The sequence below is a fragment of the Pipra filicauda genome, unplaced genomic scaffold (genome assembly GCF_003945595.2).
Source record: "Pipra filicauda isolate LSUMZ 115617 unplaced genomic scaffold, ASM394559v2 scaffold68_size4259465_pilon, whole genome shotgun sequence".
Lineage (NCBI taxonomy): Eukaryota > Metazoa > Chordata > Aves > Passeriformes > Pipridae > Pipra > Pipra filicauda.
In genome coordinates this window covers 2,769,590-2,789,751 of record NW_024104853.1, presented here as the reverse complement: position 1 = coordinate 2,789,751, position 20,162 = coordinate 2,769,590, and the positions used below count along the sequence as shown (strand labels likewise).

Here is a 20,162-nt window from a genome sequence, read left to right as displayed (position 1 = left end):
CAGAAAACAGCAGCAAAGTGGTGGGCAGCTCTGACCTCAGAGAGCTCTGCATGGGCTCCAGCACTGCTTAGACACATTCAGTTATGAGATTTCAGCCCCACCACTATCACAGAGATGGGGCCACTCAATAAACCTTACAAATACAGGCTGGGAGTTGGATGGTTTGAGAGAGTCATTGAGTCATTTTTTACTCCTCAACACACCCCAGGTTATAAACTGGGGAGATCCACTTCTGAATTATTCCTCAATAGCAAAGACTATCCACCTGTCCTTTGAATAAAACAATTTAAAAAAATTGCCCTCCCCACAAAAAAAAAATCCACACATATGCACAAAGACATGAGCAGAAAACCATTTGAAGAAATAAGTCTTTCAGAAGTAGCCAGAACCATGGGATCAGTTTCTACAGCCATGTTGGACAGAAGGCAAAACTAAAAATGCTTTCAATTTCCTGAAATTTGCCAGGAGGATCCCATAGTCAAGACACAGAAGTCCGTTTCAGCAGGAAGTTCCTGTTTCCATGGGATTTCTTTGAGTGTTTTTCACAGTCTAATGAGAAAACCTCAACAACTTGCCCTGAAGTTCCAGATAAAGTTAGTCTAACATGGTAGGAGATCCCAAGTGTTAATCTCCATCCTCTCTGCCTTCCTGATTCCTTTTCCCATCCTTATTCTTCATTGTCTTGATTTTTCTATCTTTAACTCAGAACTTTTTACATAGCACTTCCCTTCAACACCTGCTGCTCAAATCAGCATGGGTTTAATTGGATCTAGATGCTGATTTAGGTACTACATATTCCCTTGGAAGAACAGTAGAGCCTTTGACTACAAGGCAAGGGCCTAGGTTTCACAAATGCAGGTGACTGGGCAAACAACTATCAGATTTATTATCAGCTGCTCCCTGGTCTTCAAAAATAAAAAGTTAAATTATTTCTGGCAGATGAATATAAACTACTTGAAAGCATATCTTTATAATGCTGTTCCACAACTCTTATTGGGGCAAAGAGAGCTTTTCACATACAATTTTGAGCATCTTATCTCTGATTTTGAAGAATCTTCTTGCATCTAGAAAATAACCTTTCACGTAAAAATATAATGTTTCATATCAAATTATAATGGCAAAATGGTATCTCATGGGGAAGAAACATTGATCATCTTCAAATAAAAGACTCTGGAGACAAAAATGTTAATTTTATACTTACTTCCCCCTCCTCTCTCCCCTTTAAAGCCTCACAAATAACTGAACTTAATCTCTGTTTACAGCACTGTAGATGATCCTGGCCAGGTTTTCCCCCATCCTTAGAATACTTCCGTGGTTGTTCCACTCTGGGACCTAAATTATTTGGCAAACTTCTCTGTGATATATACTAAAAGAAAATTGGCTCTGGGAATTAGCAGTTTCTTGCTGCCCACCCCCAGCAAGATGGGACAGAAATGCTTATTAAGGAGAAGTAGTGGGAAATTACATACATACGTATATAAAAGCACTGCTGCCCCTGCTGATGCCAAAAATGCCCTGCTCTCCTTTTGAAATCAGGCAATTTGACAGTGGCTGCAAATCACAAAGCACTGCCAGAATTGCAGCCACCAGTAGTGGCACACTACCAGGTCTCAGGTAAATGTAATATATGGAAGACTCCCCACTTTATCTCACTCTTATTGCATCTGCTTTGCTTTCAGATAAAAAGCTTTAGGAAAAAAAAACATTTCCAGTTCCCAGTAAATGGCACTGGATGAACTACGTGCATTAATCAGAGACAACAGCTGTTAATTTTCACTGTACAGTACTGAGAATGAAGACACGTCATCTTCAAAAATGACTTTATTTTGAGAATTCTCCAAACTGAACATACACTAAAAAGATATTCTGATCAGATAAAATTTACGCAGGAAAAACCCAAGAGTCCTTGATAGATTTGTTGTCCTAAAAACCCAAATGCCGCCTTTAGAGGAACGGCACGATGCAGGGAAGCAAGAGGCCTCGTGCGACCCCTCCTGGCCTTGGCGGCAAACTACAACTTCACTCACAGAACACAAACATTGCCCAAAGCTGGCACAAATACCAGGATGTTTCAGGATGTACACAGGAGCTATATACACCTTCAAAGGTGGCCTGCAGAAGCACAGTGTGCCAATTTCTGTAATTAGCCATTTTTGATAAACATTCCTATCCTCCTAAAATCTCTCATCATTTTCGAAGCACAAGAAAAAGCATATTTTCACAGAATCACAGAATGGGTCAGGTTGGAAGGGACCTCATCTGGTCCAATCTCCTGCTCACGCAGGGTCATCCTGGAGCACATTGCACAGGATTGCATCCAGACGGTTCTTGCATATCTCCAGTGAGGGAGACTCCACAACCTCTCTGGGCAACCCGTTCCAGTCACAGAATCATAGAATCAACCAGGTTGGAAAAGACCTCCGAGATAATCAAGTCCAACCCTTGATCCAACACTGCCGTGGTTACCAGACCATGGCACTAAGTGCCACATCCAGTCTCATCTTAAAAACCTCCAGGGACGGAGAATCCACCACCTCCCTGGGCATCCCATTCCAATGTCGGATTACTCTCTCTGTAAAAAATTCCTTCCTAATATCCAACCTAAACCTCCCCTGGCAGAGCTTAAGACCATACCGCCCTCTTGTCTTCCTCATAGCTGCCTGGGAGGAGAGACCAACCCCCACCTGGCTACAACCTCCTTTCAGGGAGTTGTAGAGAGTGATGAGGTCTCCCCTGAGCCTCCTCTTCTCCAGGCTAAACAACCCCAGCTCCCTCAGCCTCTCCTCACAGGACTTGTGCTTGAGTCCCTTCACCAGCCTTGTTGCTCTTCTCTGGATCTGCTCCAGCACCTCAATATCTTTTCTGAACTGAGGGGCCCAGAACCGGACACGGTGCGCAGTCACGTACACAGTAAAGAAATTGTTCCTCGTGTTCAGGTGGAACTTTCTGTGCATCAGTTTCTGTCCATCGTTTCTTGTCCTATTGCTTGGCATTTTGGAGTTACTGACTTCTTTTGGGGTTTTGGGTTGTTTGTTTTGGTAGGTTTTGGGGGGGTTTTAAATGTGCCCCTACTCAAAAAGAAAAAACAAATATACCATAAGGAAAAGGAGACAACTCTTTGGGACATGGCTGGACTTTCTGTAAATATTTTCTATATCCATCTAATTCCAAATGAGAAATGCAATATTGAAGACTATTTACTATAGACAATATCTATTTGTTCATTTTTATAAATTTAAACAAAATTTTAAATGTCCATCAAGCATAAAAGCAGAATTTCAATCAACATTTAACCTGTGCTCAACGGATAGAGGCCAATTTACAATCAGAAATAATTCCCCATTCAGTAACATATAAAAATAATTGCACACAGAGGGATACACACAGAACTGGAAAAAATATTCTCTGTTATTTAGTGTTACAATGGCTTTGAAAATAAAACCTGAAATGGGGAAGAAAGTAATTTCTTTTTTGTACCACTACAGTTTTAAATATCTACTCTGAAGAATTTAAATGTTAGGATTCTTCAAAAAAAATTTTTTAAAAATCCCCTGTGCTACCCCCAGTAAGAAAAACTTTAAAACTTTACCTTATCATACAGCATCCATCCAACATATTTTAAATAGCTATCATTTAAAAAAGCATCTGGGTATGTTTTAATCCAGCTGCCAATTTCTTCAATGCAAGTCGCTCGGATCTCAGGGATCACATCACTGTGAAATTATAAAATCATAATATTAATACATTAAAAATCAATTTAAAAATCAATTATATTATTTGCAATATTTTTATGTTCTGGAATTGCAAAAAGCATGTATTATTCAAAATATTACAAGTATTTTCATATTAATAAGTTAGTCTTCAATCAATACTTAGACCACTTTTAGCCACAAAGTCTCATGCAATAATTATTTTGCAATTCCTGATATCTTCTCAATCACAAATGCACTGCTCTATAGCCAGCAGGAAGAACTGAAGAAGCATACTCAAGAGGTCTTTTCATAAGCCCAAATTCTTTAAATTAATTTAACTGCTACACTTTCCTTGACACCATCAGTGCCTCTAGGATGTTTAACTTGATTCTCCTATCTGTATAATCTGAGCAAGAGTTTCTTGGGAATGAAGATACACATCACAGCTTTATTTTTACTCTTACCGGTAACGGTTTAGAAATGTCCCCTTGAAAATAGCGTTCATCATGTTCTGTATCTCTAGAAGCTTGTGCTCATACTGAAATATAAAGAGAACTGAATGTTAATATTGGTCCCACAATTCACTACACATGAAAAATTTGCAGCAGGGCACTTGGAATACTACCGTGATGAAAACGGCTGGTGTTTACACATGGTACCAACATAAAATGAGTGGTCTGTATCTACGCCAGCAATTGGCCTATTTGTTAGCTATGTCCTGAGGAAAAGTCTATTGGATACCAACTGCTAACCTGGATAATAAGGAACTCGTTTGATACAGTGAGTCCTGATCTATCAATATGCAAATGATCTTCACATATAGGTCCAAATTCTGGTTTTATGTATTTGAACAGAGATGGAAGAAAGGCATTTTCAAAATACATCAATTGCACAATGAGCATGTATTTTAACTGAGCCCTGAAAATCTAAATATGAACTTCTAAGAAACCAAGCCACTTAATAAAAACATTCTCTCATCAACAGCATCAGAAAGGGTGACAAGTTTGAGTTTCCCCCCAACACACCCACTTCCTCTGTCTTTCCCATAAGATCAGATTTATGATGATACTGAAACACCCTGTCTGACCCAAACACTCCTTCCCACAAAAAAGGGGTTGTTTCTGTAACAGAGAAGTCCATGGACATCCAAAGCTTAGAAAAGAGATTAGTGATTCTAAGGTCAGGAGACAAGGAACTGTACTTGATCTTCATAAATCAAGTCACCTCCTTCTTCAAGTCAGAATTATTTTTTAAAGCTACAGTTCTGCCTCTGGGAGTTGAAAAGGAGCTGTTTGTTTGAGCAGGGAAGAAATGACAGAAACTGAACAGCAAAAGTGATACAGGACATACCTGAGCTAAGTCTGTTTTTATAATGCATTACTTACACAGAGATGTCAGTTATCCTGTGTCCTTTTTCATTCTTTGCTAACATTTTGGCTTGTAATTTGTACAAACGCATACAAACCTGCACTCCCACAACACCAGAGCTACTGAGGCAATTAAATCTGTGTGTAAACCCACATTTGTGCAAAGATCAAGGGCTAACAATACCAATTTAAAGAAGCCGTTACTAGGACAGACATCAGAGGTTAACAGTACATAATGCAGTTATTACGTTAGTCATTTTTGTACCACTTAATCCAGCCAGTCACACCTGCTCTGCACAATGCATTAGAGAAACATATAAACCTCAAAGAGTTGCAGTGACCCAAAAGCAAGCAGTCAGAAATCCCTCTTTTTACATTTTCACACATCTCCCATACAAGACACCTCCCTAACCTCTTTCCTTTTTCTCTCTAGCTGGTCAAGTCTGTAACTGGTCCTCTTGCCACTTATCCTCTGCTTCTCCACCTCATATAATCTTTGAGCATTGTGCTTGTTGACATCAAGGTTCAGATGGACGCTTACAACTGCTGTCAAAAGTTTCATTGCTAAAAAAGAAACAAACCCAACACATTTAGCTTAGCTCAGAGATATGTAGCATAAATATATTCATCACTTTATCACAAAAAGGATAAGGTTAGCCAAATCCATTTTATATCCAAATTATGAACATTACTGGATTATTAATTTATTTTAAAATACAGTGTTTATTAAAGGCAGACAATTTTCAAAAAAAGGAAAACTAAGTTCTATTTCTGGTGATTTACAACTTTTGGTCAGAGTTCTAGTCAGAGAAGTAATTTACTGGGCAACTCTTCTTAGTTTATGTAATCCTGACTTTTCTGCAAAAGAATCTAGAATTGTGGAACAGCTGATTTTCAGTAACTAAAAAAATAGAAAAACCAGGGAAGCTGGCTCAGAAAAGGCTGGGAATCTTAATTTTAATGGAATTGACAAAAATTCATATTCCCCTAAGGATTGCTAGATAGTTTGTATAGATTTCAAGTGGGTTTTTTGAGTCTTCAAAGCAAACAGCATACTAAATTATACTTTAAGTGCTCTTTGCATTGTGAAGAGGGTATTTACTAGCTTTAGGAGGAAAAAAAAGTTGCAGCTTTAGTATCATCATGCTTCATGAGACAAAAATGTTCTTTTTAGCACAGAGACCACAAAAATAGCAGCTCTCCAAAGGAAGCTTTTTTAGGTGAAGAGTTTAATGCAACCTCATCACATTAATCAGTGGAGGGAGGAAAATAAAGTAGAAAACTATGAAAAAACAGTTACTGAAAAAAAAAAAGACTCAGAACAGCATAATTCTAAAGTTAGTCATGTCAGACACTAAAGAAAATTTCTTTATAAAGAAAAAATTGAGCTAAATCTATCATATCTAAAGCATCCAAATTCCATTCAGATACACACGGGAACAAACAATTCATATTCTAGACAATTGTATAACATATATTAGGAGGAAGGCACTCTCAATGCGTAAGAGAACAACTGTTCCAGTAAACAGAGCTTTTCAATTTAGAGCAGTTTTGTTTGTACACAAGACAACAAAACTCTATCTACTCTAAAGATTATCTCCAGCAACTCTGCGATTTATTTTACCTGCCAAAGTGCTTGTGTGTCTAAATGCTCTGACCATGGAGTCCGCTAAGCCTGTAAGCAGCGAGATGACAGTGTCCATCAAGTAGCTATCATACAGGATGCTGCACTGGCACTGCTGGACAAGCACTGCAATAAATTCACAGAAATTGGCCTTGAACTTCTTCCAGTAGGGTCCTGTTCTGATCAGTGGGTAGTCTTCATTGCCCTGTACAAGAAAGAAAAGTCAAGAGAAAACACACTAATTATCTTTGTTTTGCATTCACATCTCTCCCATTGAATATGAGAGAGAGTTTTGGTGAGTTTCACTTCATGCCCCCAAAACTTTTTTCATGGTTATTACTCCAAATCAGGGACAAGCAACTAGGCTACAAGCAAGCATAGAGACAAAATAGCTTCATCATAGCTACCCTGCCATGACAGCTCACATTCGAAAACAATGTACGTGAGGTAGCTGTGAACAGACAGGAGGAGAGGGCATGTGAAGCCAGAGCATCATAAATAACTTTCAGTGGCATAAACCATGAGCACTCATGGCCCCCTCTACTTCCTCAAAGGTAGTAGTGCTTCCCCACTTCCCTGTCTTTCCTCTTCCTGCAAAAGCATGGTAAAATCCAGGCAGAAAATTAAGTGAGTGTAAGTGGAGACAAACAACTGCGGTGTGAACAGGATGGGATTGTTTTCCTCAGTAGCATTGCCAGCTTAAGGAGTTTATCAGGCTAAAGCTTACTGACATAGGTGTCATTCACCTATACCGTCCACACCAGAGTCTCCAAAAACCTCCACAAAAACAGTAAGTAGGCAATACCTTTGACATTACACAAAAAGCAAGTTACAGTAAAACCGTAAGTATTCACAGTACAGTTCATACTGCCAGGAGAAAAGCAGACAGAGGGAAGTTCAAATGACTTCTCACACAAAATGGTGCACCTCGTGTGAAAGGCACATTAGGAAGACTGTAAATGGCAACCTCAGACAGTGTGAATATTTATTTCATTTACACATCACAGATCCCAGGAATGGTTCAGAATATGAATTTGCATCCTGACAGTTTCCAGGTGTGAGTGGAGCCAAGGAACTCCAAAATTTTACTCACTATGGAAAACTTCATCCTGAAGGCAGGCCACGGTTCAGCTGATCCTTCACTAGGTGGTCAAACACCTTCTCAGACATACTCTAACTTACAACTTTGTGTACTTAAAAAGTACACTTTATGCTCTTCTCTTGTAACTTTATTTCCAAAGCACAGGGGCCATGGCTTTCTTGAAAAAAATAAATGCAAACCCAGACTGATCACAGGGTTGGCCACAACCTAAAATACACTGGAAATCTGGAATTTGGGATGTGTTCCTGGTCAGGTTATAAGAGTCAGTTCAGAACCTAACAGCAGCAGCAAGTGCCAAGACAGAAAGGGAAGTTCTCATCAAGCTCCATTTAATGCTCCTTGATCCTGACACAGACAGTAGAAAGACAATCTACAACTTCAGGAAATACCTACTTTACCACCATAACTTACTCCTCAATCTGAAAAGCAGCACAAATATACAAAATCTCACTTTTCAAGAACATTACTACTATCCTTGTTTATTGCACTGGGATACTGTTTAATGGTAACATGCATATTGTAAACATATAGACGACACAATGGGCACACCACCTAAAGTTAGGCACCTAACTTGGGATTCCCTTAGATTCCTTCCATAACCAGTAGAGAAGCAGCTCTGCTTCCAGAAATCAAGTCAGATTAGGCACTTCACACAGGTTCTTCCAGAAAATATTGAAATCACCCAAGTGAGTGATATGAGCTCCTGCTCTGACTCAACCTGGAAATGTTTCCTTCTTTCATACAGAGTCTATGTAAACAGAGGAAAATCAAAATGAAGTGCCAGCAAGGAAATGAGATAAATTCCCCACAATGCTGCAATTGTTGTATGGGAAGGGGCATTGCAGAAAAGCTGATTCTGCTCTCAAAATATTCTTCCATTTATTTGAACAAATCTGCCTGCCAAAACCTCTGTGTGCATACGCATGTGTGCACATACGCATGCATACACACACACGTGTGTGTAGAGCTTGCTGGAGGGGATGGGGAACATTCTTGAGCACCACTGCAACTTGATACACACCAATCTGTTCAAAATGCTGATGTCCCATCTCTTTGACATAAGTAGTGAGAAACAGACACTTTAGAAGTGTGTGTTCATCCAAACCAGAGGTCTAAAACAGACCTGATGAGGCACCTCTAGAAGTGCACGATTATCTCCACCCACTTTAAGATGACTACTTCTGATGTGTCTGCCTACACTGGAAACAGGATATACAGCCATAGAAACTGCTATACTTCAGTTGCAGAGAACCACAACAGTCCTACCATGTCCACCGGCCAAGTAACTGTCAGGATCCAAGGATAGGCCATGAATTTCTTGTACTGCAACCCAGTTTCCTGTAATGTAGGAGACAAAATTTTGAAAGCTTGATGATGAAATGGCACAGTTAATTTATAAACACAAAAGCATCACAAAACATGCAACATCTTTAAAAGGCTATTCAGACAATGTGTATTACAGGTGGTTCAGACAACCTAAAACATTAAACAAAATCTAAATCCTTCTTTTCTTGGTATTTTTTATTTATAACCAATGACAGAAGAAAAACACAGTTTTATATAAAACCTGAGTTTTCTTGCTACAAGTAAGACACAACTTGTTTTCAAAATTTAAAAGCAAACATATACAAAGTGTAACCCTCATTATTAATTCTAAGATACAGCTTCTCAGCAAGTCTAAGTATATATCCCTTTCCAACATTTAGTACCTAGATACTGTAAAACATCCAAACTCTAAAAAAAAAAAAACATTCTGAGCTTTTCAAATTATAGAGAAATGTTTTCAGCACTAGTGTAACTTGATTCAGAGATGTTTTCTCAACTCTGCAATTATTCCAAGACAAAAGGCATGAAATCTAGAGTTATTTATTATGCTTATTGAAGTAAAAGTATTTCTATCCCCATCTAGTTGTACAATTATGCATCAAACTTAACTCTTCCATTGACAAACATTTCAGCAACAAAATGGGAAAGGGAAGGGAAACCTATAAAAGAACAAAGAACTACAAAAATAAAATGTCACATACAGAAAGAAAAGCAGAAGAGAGACACAGATTAGTTTAAGAAAGAAGTAAAACAGAAAACAGTGGTCCTAAAGACAAGTCTATCTCACCACTGAGGAATACCACAGACCACAAAGAGGAAATGCCTCAACGATCACATTCTCTGCAGCCAACACCAGCAAAAGCGTTCACAGAATCACAGAAAGATTGAAATTGAGAAAGACTCTTTGAGATCATCTAAACCAAGCCCACTTGCTCAAGCAGGGTCAGCCAAAGTAGGCTGCCCAGTGCCATGTGTGACTCAACCCCTACTAATGTCTTTAGCATAACTAATGCCATTTTATGAGGCAAGCACCACTTCTCTGTGATCAAGCAGGTCACATATTCATTCCCTTTCCCTCATTCTCAGGACCAGAAGGTCCTGTGAACCAAGTAGACAAACCAAACAGATTTCTTCTTCCCCTTCCTAGTGGTCTCATGGTTTTTGAGAGCTAGGCCAAGTACTTCCTTCCTTACTGGCCTTGAAGGTCCCACGCATCCAGACAGACAGGTGGTGGCAATGACCCAGTCACACAACAGGGAACCATCACAGCAACCAGAGCAGTCTATAGAATCAAGGGGCTGCAAGACTTAAATGATGAACTTTGACCAGAGCTGCTGCTGGACAGTGAGACCTGAGCTGTATTATAAATTCTATATTATGATATTACATTGATTCTTCTTGTAGAAATCCTCTGCCATTTTAATCATAAATTCTGTGTTAGACTAATCATAATATATTGTTAAGAAATAAAGCTTTAATTGTAACTACAATTAGTGCCACCATCATTCTGCCAAGGATCCCTGAAAGTACATGTCTGTCCTCTCAGTGTCAGGTGATGCCTTGTGCAGTCAACTAATATTTTCACAGACAGACACTCCACAACCTCTCTGGGTAACCTGTTCCACTGCTTGACCACCCTCCCAGTAAAAGTTTTCTTGTGTTCAGGTGAAATTTCATACATTTCTGATTGTGCCCTTGCCTATCTTGGCTTGCCTTTGCACTCACTGTCTCATTGGGCACCATTGAGTAGAGCTGTGCTTCCTCCTTGTCATTCTGTCACATCAGGTATTTTTAAACACGGATGAGATTCCTCTGAGCCACCTTCTTTCCAGACTGAACACGGTCAACTCTCTCAGCCTCTCCTCATATGAAAGCTCATTAATCATCTTCGTGGCCCTTCACTGGACTCACTCCAGTAAACCATCTCTATCTATTGTACTGTGAGGCCCAGAACTCAACTCAGCTCTCCAGATGTGGTCTCAGTAGTATGAACAGAGAGGAAGGATCGCGTGCCATGACCTGCTGGCAGTGCCCTGCCTAATGCAGCCCAGGAGGCTGTTGGTCAACTTTGCTGTGAGGGTGCATTGCTGATTCATGTTCATTTTGTCATCCACACAGAGATACTACTCTGCAGAGCTGCTTTCCAGTCAATCAGCCCCCAGCGCATAGCGGTGTATGGAGTTATTCATCCCCAGATTTACAGGGTTTCCTGTTGTAAAACTTCATGAGCTCCCCCTCTGCCCAACTCTCCAGTCTGTTGAGATCCCGCTGAACAGCAGAACAACCACCTGGTCTAGCTTTTGTATCATCTGACAACTTGCTAAGAGCAAACTCTGTCCCACTGTCCAGGTCATGATTCAATATGATAAACAGCACTGGCCCAAATATCAAACCCTGGGGTACAGCACTAGTGACTAGCCTCCAACTGGACCTTGTGCCAACCTCATGGGCATGGTTGTTCAGCCAGTTTTCAGTCCACCCAACTGTCCACTAAACTAACTCAATACTTCACCAGCTTGTACATGAGAACAGTGTATCAAATCTTACTGAAGTCAAGACAAAAAAACATCTGCTCATCCCTCCTCATCCACCAAACTACTCACTTTGTTATAGTTGGCTATCACGTTGGTTAAGCACAATTTCCCCTTTGTAAATCCATGCTGACTACTCCTGATCACCTCCTTAACCTCCATGTGTTTGGACATTACTTCCAGAATTCGCTGCTTCTTCACCTTCCCAGGGATCACTGGGAAGATCACTGACACAAGTCAGTGTCTCAATGTTTGTTACCAAACAGACAGCTTCGCCACCCAGAATATTTATATATTCTTTTCTTGCTGCCCTTCATACTTCTTGCAAAATTCAACTCCACTGACATTTCCCACTAACACTAGTGAAAATTTTAGGAGGAAGCATTGGTACAAGGTTGCAATTATTTAACTGAACAGCAATGCCATGGTTGAATCACTGAAATCATCAGGAATGAAGAATTACATAAAAACCTTTAATTTTTCAATCCTCTGAATGCTAGAAACAAACAATAAAAATTAAAAGGCAAGATGAGGTACTCGAGCACATACACGGCAATATTCTCCACTCTCATTACTACTTTCACTACTACTATCATTTAAAAAAATGGTTTTGAAATAGTAGTCCTCTATGGCATCATTTCTCAACTAACTTAATCACTAACTGACATTTCCATCTAATTTATGAAAAAGATAAGAGAGAACTTACTTTCTTTATATAGCATACAGAATACAGTTTCTAAGGTAACTGCAGAACCTTCCTTTTTGCCCACCAGGACAGATGAAAAGGTTACAGAGCTGTAATACTTCCAGGATGATGATAACAACAATCACATGTTTGTATCTGTCAGAGTGCCTACAATTCCATGAGTGTTAATCAGGCCTAATTTAGTTGGCAAAGAAGTGCCAGATTACTAATTCATATGGCCAGACACATATTGGATCGTTTCTGTCAAAAATTAGCCCAAGAACTACTACACTTCTAAAATGAAGAAAACCATATTGACAAATTCATCCTCTGTGGGAATTTCTACAGCAGCTGGTCTTTGAGAGATGCTCAATTAAAGCAAGGCTGATGGCTGCTGCTTGACAAATCAATTCAGAGGTGACAAATACAGAAAAAAAAGCACAGAAGCAACCGTGAGAACACTGTAGAAAATTTAATGTTGCCATAATTAGCCAAGGAGCAGTCAAGCAGAGAAGCATCATTGTAAAGCTGCACGTTTTTCTTAACAATCCACAAGAAATGATTCACCATTTTTTCAAAATTATCTAAAAAATTTTCTTCTTTCATAGGACATAATGCAATCATTAAAAATCATAGTATCAATAAAGCGGAAGGAACATATTCAAATAAAAATGTCAGTTAAAAATATCAGTAATCTATATTAGTATTTTTTAAAGGACCCATCAACCAAATACCAAAAGAACCATTTACTTGCTGAAACACCAAGTTATATTTACCTGTAGGAAGTCACTACCAAAAGAACTCCTAAGAGAAAGTCAGATTCAGGAAGACTGCAGTTAGACAGCCCTAATAACACTCTCAAAATAAAAGTGACTTACAAAAAACATATCCTGCTGCTGCTAAAATGGGTCATTATAACACCAAATTTCTCTTCTGAAAAACAGGATTATTTTTCTAAATTAAGGAAATGGGACACAGCTCCCAATAAGCAACAGGAACTCTGACCAGGTTGGCTATTAAGGTAGAGCCTATTATTTATATAAAAAAGGCATGCAAAGTCAAAGCTGTGCCTACCTCATCAAAGGTCTCCGTCATTTTTCGCATGACATCCTTCTTGTGCAAACTTTGAAACATCTCTGCTGTTACCATGCCTAGGAAAGTAATGTTTTAAAAACAAGAATTATCAACAACCACACAACATTAATCAAGTCCAAACCACAGTAAGGACTTTATTTCAAATTTAGAAACACCAAGAAAGTAGGACTCTTTTTTATTTATCTGCTACACTGCTATGGGCAATAGATATATTAAGAGACACATAAGTTCACTGATAAGAAAAAGTACTGATGAACCAAAACTGAAATGCACTTTAGAGAAGTCTGCTCTGTGCTGTCTGGCCCTGTCTCTGTCCACTCGTTTACTTCAAAGATTTACTAAAATTTTGCCCACTGCTAGTCAAAGACCCCAAAATACTAGAGAGAAGGCATATTAGGCAAAGACCTGAAAAAAAAAAAGAAGTGTAAAAGGTACATTTCTAGCTGTCTAATACACTCAGAAGTTTCAAACTAACAGAACTGTCTTCTTAAAACTCTTACTTGACATCTTGAAGCATTTCACTAGCAGATTGTCCCCATAAGTCAGTGTCTCAATGTTTGTTACCAAACAGACAGCTTCACCACCCTCTGGTAAAAAGAGCCACAATGAGGCAATGCATTGCTTTTCTAGCCACCAAAGCAGGGAGCTGAATTTGTTAGCTGCTTCTTTTCAGACAAAGATACCAGCAATACAAAATAAATTCAGAAATTACAAAACAAATGGCAACTGAAACACTGGATTTTAATTAGAACACTCATTAAAACCATCTTCCCTACGTGGGGATTCTGCAAAGCGATGTGACATGCCACTTCAGAAAGCTGACCTCGCAAACCACGTTCAAATACAACTCTCAGAGCTGGAATGCTGTGAACACAGAGTCAAAGAGTTTAACCAGCAGCATTCTTTACTATTAGTCCTGCCCATCTGGAGTTTGTCTTAACGAACAGTACAGATTATAAGTGCATGATCTACTGAAGAGAAAAATTCCATTTTAGAAAGCACACTTCAGACTATTCTCATCCACAGACAATGGAAAGGGCTACTAAGAGGGTAAATTACCTTGACAGCCTGAGCACTGAATGAAGAAGTTGATCAGATCTAGAAGTGCCACATTCCTGTCTTGTTTATAAGCTTCAACCCAGTCATCTACTACAGACTAGAACAGATTAAAGAAACTCATTAGTCAGGAGCTGAACACAGTATGCTGTACTCCACTGACAATATCCATAATAAAGACACAAACTAACACTGTTCCATCTCCATTAAATTATAAAAACAAGAATAAACTCCACACAATTCTGTTCCATTTCTAATAGTTTTAAAAACTCCTTCTGGGGCAAAATGAAGCCTTAAACTACTGTAGTGGTTTGAACCAGGTTTTCCCCCTGAAGCTAAGAAAATGGTAAAACCCCGGGGGTGGTGACCCCTGGAAGTTTTGAAGTTTTGTCCAATCTGCGCTCCTGCGAAATGTAAACATACCACAAGCAAACGGAAGAGAAGGTGAGTTGTAGTTTGGTTGTAGAGGTGGTAGCCATGTTCTGAGGCCACGAGAAGCAGAGGGCAGAAGCCCCTGGGGGGCTTTGGCCCCCCAGCCCCCAGCAGGGGCTGCAGGGACCTGGAACAGCATAAAGCTGGGCTAGGTGCCTGCAGGTGAGAGCTAAGAAGGTTTTCTCCACTGTAAGTGAGCAGAGACAGAGCAGCAGCAGAAGCAGCGTCCAGAGACTATGGCTAAGGACAGATAAGAACTGAACCAAACAGCAAACGGCATGCACCGCAGAGAGGACTCCTGGAAGGAGAGCCGAGAAAAGAGAGTCAGCAGCAGAGCTACAGAGTTTTGGGGGTAAGAACTGAACTAGACCCCCCAAACTCCTTGGAGACCCCTCACGTCCTAGAAGGGAGGGGTGAAGTGCGACATGCACTACAGAGAGGAGCTGAGAAGCTCAGAGCATCCTGGGAAGCTGGACCGGGACGGAGAGGAATGCAGAGGGGGGTGACCTTGGCCTTCCCCCCCCGCCTCGCCACTGCTGCCAAGGTGGCAGCCTGAGACAGAGCACAGGAGCTCTGGTAGAACTCTTGGGGCAAAGGCTTTCAACTGAAAGCTGCCCAAGATGTTCTGACTCAGAGGTGAACCCCCTGAGGAAGGGACTTTCACGAAGATGCCCCTGCACTTTGTGATATGCCTGTGGTGAAGCGAGTTTTGTCCCTGCTGGCAGTCCACAGGTGAGGCCTTCGCTTGGAGTCGAAGGAGAGCCAAGAGGGGTGAAAGGAGACCCCCTTGTGTCTTGAAGACCCTTCGTTTGGAGACGACGGGCCAAGGGCCTTGGAGATCCCCTTGTGTGTATTGAGAAGAAATCCAGCTACAATAATCCAGCTATCAGCTGCATGCAGGTGAAGAGGACAGATGACTGCTACCATAGAGAAACTGCTCAGAGACTAGAAGGGATCTGTCCTTCTTCCCTCCTGGACTTTTATTTGGAGGGGAGAGGAGATCTGATCCACTGTAAATACTTATGTCATGGTAGAGATAGTTGTGATCATGTGTATAATGTATTATAATATTTATTTGTACAGTCATTGTAATATATTCCCTTTCCCCCATTCTGAGTCTCGTGTTTTGTCTGGAAAAAACCCCACATCTTATACTAGGTTGAGATGGGGGAGGGGGCTTAGACTAGGGAATTAGATTTTGGGGATCTCAAACCATGACATCATAACCACAGTTTTAATAAATTTAATATAAAAAAAAGTCATCCTCCTGACTTCTTGCTAGTATCAAAGTAACAGTTTAATTTAAAAACAAACAAATAAACAAACAAAACAAAAACACATATATTTAACCACTGCACCATCTAATAATTAGTATTAAATTAATAGCAATTTTCCCTGGGAGCTTTCTTCTCCAGCACTTCGTTTGTGCAGCAAATTGAAATAGTTCACATATTACACTTAAACCAAAAAACAACTCCAGATTTCATCTCTAGTGCAGTACAGCCTACAACCTGTGTGACACAGGCCTCCTGGGACAAACCATCCAGGCTTCAACCCCCTGGTAGTGCTACACAGGTCTATTAAATTCTAGCAGCAGCAGAGCTCAAGCTCTACTGCCTTTCCAGCACCTTCCCATCACGGTTTGCATAGCAGAAGGCGAGCTCTTCAGGGAGCTCTACTGAAGTTAACACAGCTTAAGCATGGCAAAAGTCCATCCACACAAACATCTTGGAAAAACTAAGGCCTCGCATTCAAAATATAAATGTACTTTCCATGCATGCGTGCACAGACACACATACACTTTGCTTACAGACACTACACACTGGAGACATAGGTATAACTGTATAAAAATATTTGGGGCTCCAGATTTTCATACACATATACAAACATAATGTATACATGTGCTCACAGAGTATGGGGAGGTGGGCTTCCTCACACTGAAGCTAACTATATAGACGCACAGGAAACCTGACTATTATGCAAACTACTATCAAACCACATTGGAATAGAGGTAAAAGAAAAATACCAAAACGAAAGCACCTAGGGAGACAAAAAAAAAAGGAAGGCCTGATTTTCAGCATCCTGGACAACTAAAATCTGCTACTGATGAGACTTTTCCACACTTTTTAAAATAATTATCTTCCAGTATGTTCAGGCACTGCCTTAGGAACACTGCTTTAGGTATAATTCTGTTCCTCTTTTTACATATCTGACAGCTACTTTTTGACTAATTTCTTGAAGATGCAAGATGCTCTTTTTAAGTCATGCTCATAACAGTTGTCCAATCAAACATGTTTCTTCCCCACCTATGCCAAAATGTAAATGCTACACAGTATAAATGCCTGAAATACTGTTTATCCATCTTCCTTCTACCAAGACCTTTCAGAATTCAGTGCTAGAAATACCTGCATGGCCTGCTTCCCCATGCTAACCACTTCAAACAATGTAACTGCCTCAACGACTTCGCCATTCTGCAGCCGGCTCACTCTCCTGCTACTGGTAGAATTCCTCCTTATGTTTTCACACTGTTCTCGGACCTTCCGTTTCTCTCTCTGAAACGAGTCAAGCAAAGAAAGCACGTGAGAAAACGCAGTGCACACCAGACGTTCACAGACACATGAATTATCCCCTAACAATGAGTTTATTTCACCCTTACTGCGATCACTTCCCCAGGCTGCTAACTTTTATCCCCCAAGGACACCCATAAAGCTTTCTCAAACACAACTGTACTAAAAGGGAATGAAAGAAAGGATTTATCTGCTTGAATTTTTTCTCAACAATGAGTCATAAGCATAGGAAGGTATAACAGGAAAGAATCTTCTGTACAGTTGTATACCACCCAGAAGGCAGTTTTCAGTATCAGCTGTAATTTCTGAAGAACAGACAGCAAGCACAGAAACTCCTCTACATCTTTTCACTCTCAGGTTAAACTCACAACCTGCAGATCGACATCAGCTGCACACTAAGCCCAGGGAAGGAAAATCACATGCTGAAACAAACTGAGAGCCAGCATTGAGGTTCTGATGCCAGCCAATGGAATTTGAGGATCAAGCTATATCCAGTAACTAGATTTTAGATGCACTGAAACTACTTTATGTAGTATCATTTTTGTAACAATGGAATGAGACAGAAAATAGATTCTGCAATTTAAGTAATTAAATATTTTTTAAAAGTTTTAAAACCGACTTACTGGTGTTTTCAGGTTGCCGTTTCTCACACAGGTGCCATTCTGCACAGCAGACTCAGGCACAGTCTCATCATGGACAGCATTCACTCTAAAGTGTAACAAACATGTTGAAGGGGTTAGCAATGAGAACACGGAACTACACGCTTCAGCACAAACAACAGAAGAAAATAAAAGCATTTATATGTATTTTAGTATTTTTAATTAATTGTTTGGAAGTTATGGCATTTTGTTACTAAAAAAACAAACAGCAAACTTTAAAAATACAACAGAAATTTGGGCCTTTTTCAGACTATTGGCTTTCCTGTAAGATATACAAAAAATCAGAAAACTAGGAAAACTATCAAAGATATCAAGGAAGTAGAAAGTAAGTAAATGAAACAGAAAGCTGACGTTGACTTAGTGCAGCCTTTGTTGACTTAACAGCTTTGCACCATGAACCAATAACACAAGTATGCATTCATTCTGCGGGTGCTCTAAACAAAACAAGGCAGTAATATTTGACGGGTGTACAATTTAAAATGAGAGGAGGAATCTGGTTTATTTTGTCTATAAAACATGCTGAAGAAAAAAGACACATAAGAAATTTCATTTGCAGGTCATTGCTAATACGATGGAGGAATAATTTTATAAAGAAAGATGCACCTTCTGGGAGATCTGAAGCCATACATTTATCTGCAATGAAATCATGCCACTTTTCATCATTCCCAATGCTAACAATGTGCTTTGCCAAAGGTCACATTTGAGCAGACGAGCTGGATCCCACTTGTGCAGCAGGTCCAGTGCTGGAAGCTGACTGCTATGGCCTCCTTTTAAACTACAGTGGCCAGGACATGAAGCCAGTTGACTTGTACTATAAGAAGGCACAAAAAGAAAGTAAATATGAGAGTGTACAATTACTTTATTTTCATGATATTGCTGCAACAAGAGAGTGTGCTAACACAAGTGACCACTTTACAAAGGGAAAGACAGTGTATTACACTGTCAAATACAGTCAGCTCTCCAGTATCCAGTGTTGGTTAATCCAGATGGAGAATTAACTGTGATATGGATGCTGAGCCAGCTCAACTCCAGCAAGGTTTATCAATGCCAGATAAGCATTCCTGTTGTTCTACTTCCCAAGACTGCTTTGCAAAGCAAATTCTGAGGCTGAATAGCATCAACTGCACAACCAAGGTCCTGATGTTATTTTGCCAGTGAGAGCAGACAGAATTTTTTATTTAAAAACGTCTCTGTTAACTTTTTTAATCTATTGAGACACTTCAAGAAGCAACGTAGAATTATGCTTCCAAAGGCTCCTATAAAAATTCTATATAAATATAAAATTACATAAAAATGTGCAAAATTTCTAAATACAATTATGTAAATGCTTACCTTCCCTACAGAGAAAAGTCTCATGAAAGTTAAATTCAATTAACCACTTCTCATAGAAAAGTTCAAACCGTGCCACAATGTTTGACAAACGGAAGCAAAGAAAATAATTAAGGATGAACTAATCCTTACATCAGGACTTCTAGTCTGGACTTTTGCATGTGAAAAGTAGAATGAACTATAGTTCACAGCTGAGTCAGCATGATATAGGCAATCATTTGTAAAAGTTTTCAAGGGTCTTGACTTATAATTGTGAGCCACAGAAATTAAGTATCTCAAGTACCACCAGAGGCTTCCTACCTGAAAAGAACAAGCGGCAAGAGATAGCAATATGTATTGCTTTTCTGATGCCAGTTTGCTCTTCCCAGATTCTTCTACAGACCACAAAACCAAAAAGAATCCAAACATGTTTGTCAAGTAAATGGTTCTCCTTTGTGATTAAATCTCTTCACTCTTGATTTCAAAGCAGAATGCAACACTACGGGGCTGGACTAACAAGTTCTCACTTGCACTGTTTCACTAGAACTACAACTCAGATGCAATCCAACATGGGTTACCTGTTTCTCCATTTATACCTCAACATAACACTTAACACGCTTTCAAAAAGTTTTCCTGAATTGTTTACAAGTAGTCTTTAGCAACCTACTCCATCTCGTAATGAAAATAAATGCACTGCATTTGATTACAGCAACTATGA

The 20,162-nt window shown here is 39.7% G+C and overlaps 1 protein-coding gene across 4 annotated transcripts in view; it reads right to left on the bottom strand.

The window, feature by feature from the left end:
• The window catches only part of LOC113990715 (cohesin subunit SA-2-like), a 58,632-nt gene that overhangs the window by 35,664 nt on the left and 2,806 nt on the right, over positions 1-20,162 (bottom strand). The window contains exons 3-12 of one of the 4 annotated variants that reach the window (XM_027726381.2): positions 18,740-18,947; positions 18,101-18,185; positions 17,316-17,462; positions 14,482-14,578; positions 13,402-13,478; positions 9,052-9,123; positions 6,684-6,888; positions 5,472-5,623; positions 4,157-4,230; positions 3,590-3,713 (exon numbers count right to left, since the gene is read on the bottom strand). In XM_027726381.2, coding sequence (XP_027582182.2) covers positions 3,590-3,713; positions 4,157-4,230; positions 5,472-5,623; positions 6,684-6,888; positions 9,052-9,123; positions 13,402-13,478; positions 14,482-14,578; positions 17,316-17,462; positions 18,101-18,185; positions 18,740-18,765 — 1,059 coding nt within the window. In that variant the 5' untranslated portion in view covers positions 18,766-18,947. Of the gene's footprint in view, positions 1-3,589; positions 3,714-4,156; positions 4,231-5,471; positions 5,624-6,683; positions 6,889-9,051; positions 9,124-13,401; positions 13,479-14,481; positions 14,579-17,315; positions 17,463-18,100; positions 18,186-18,739; positions 18,948-20,162 lie in introns of those variants that run through there. The other 3 variants (XM_027726380.2, XM_039388818.1, XM_039388819.1) reach the window with 3 other exon arrangements.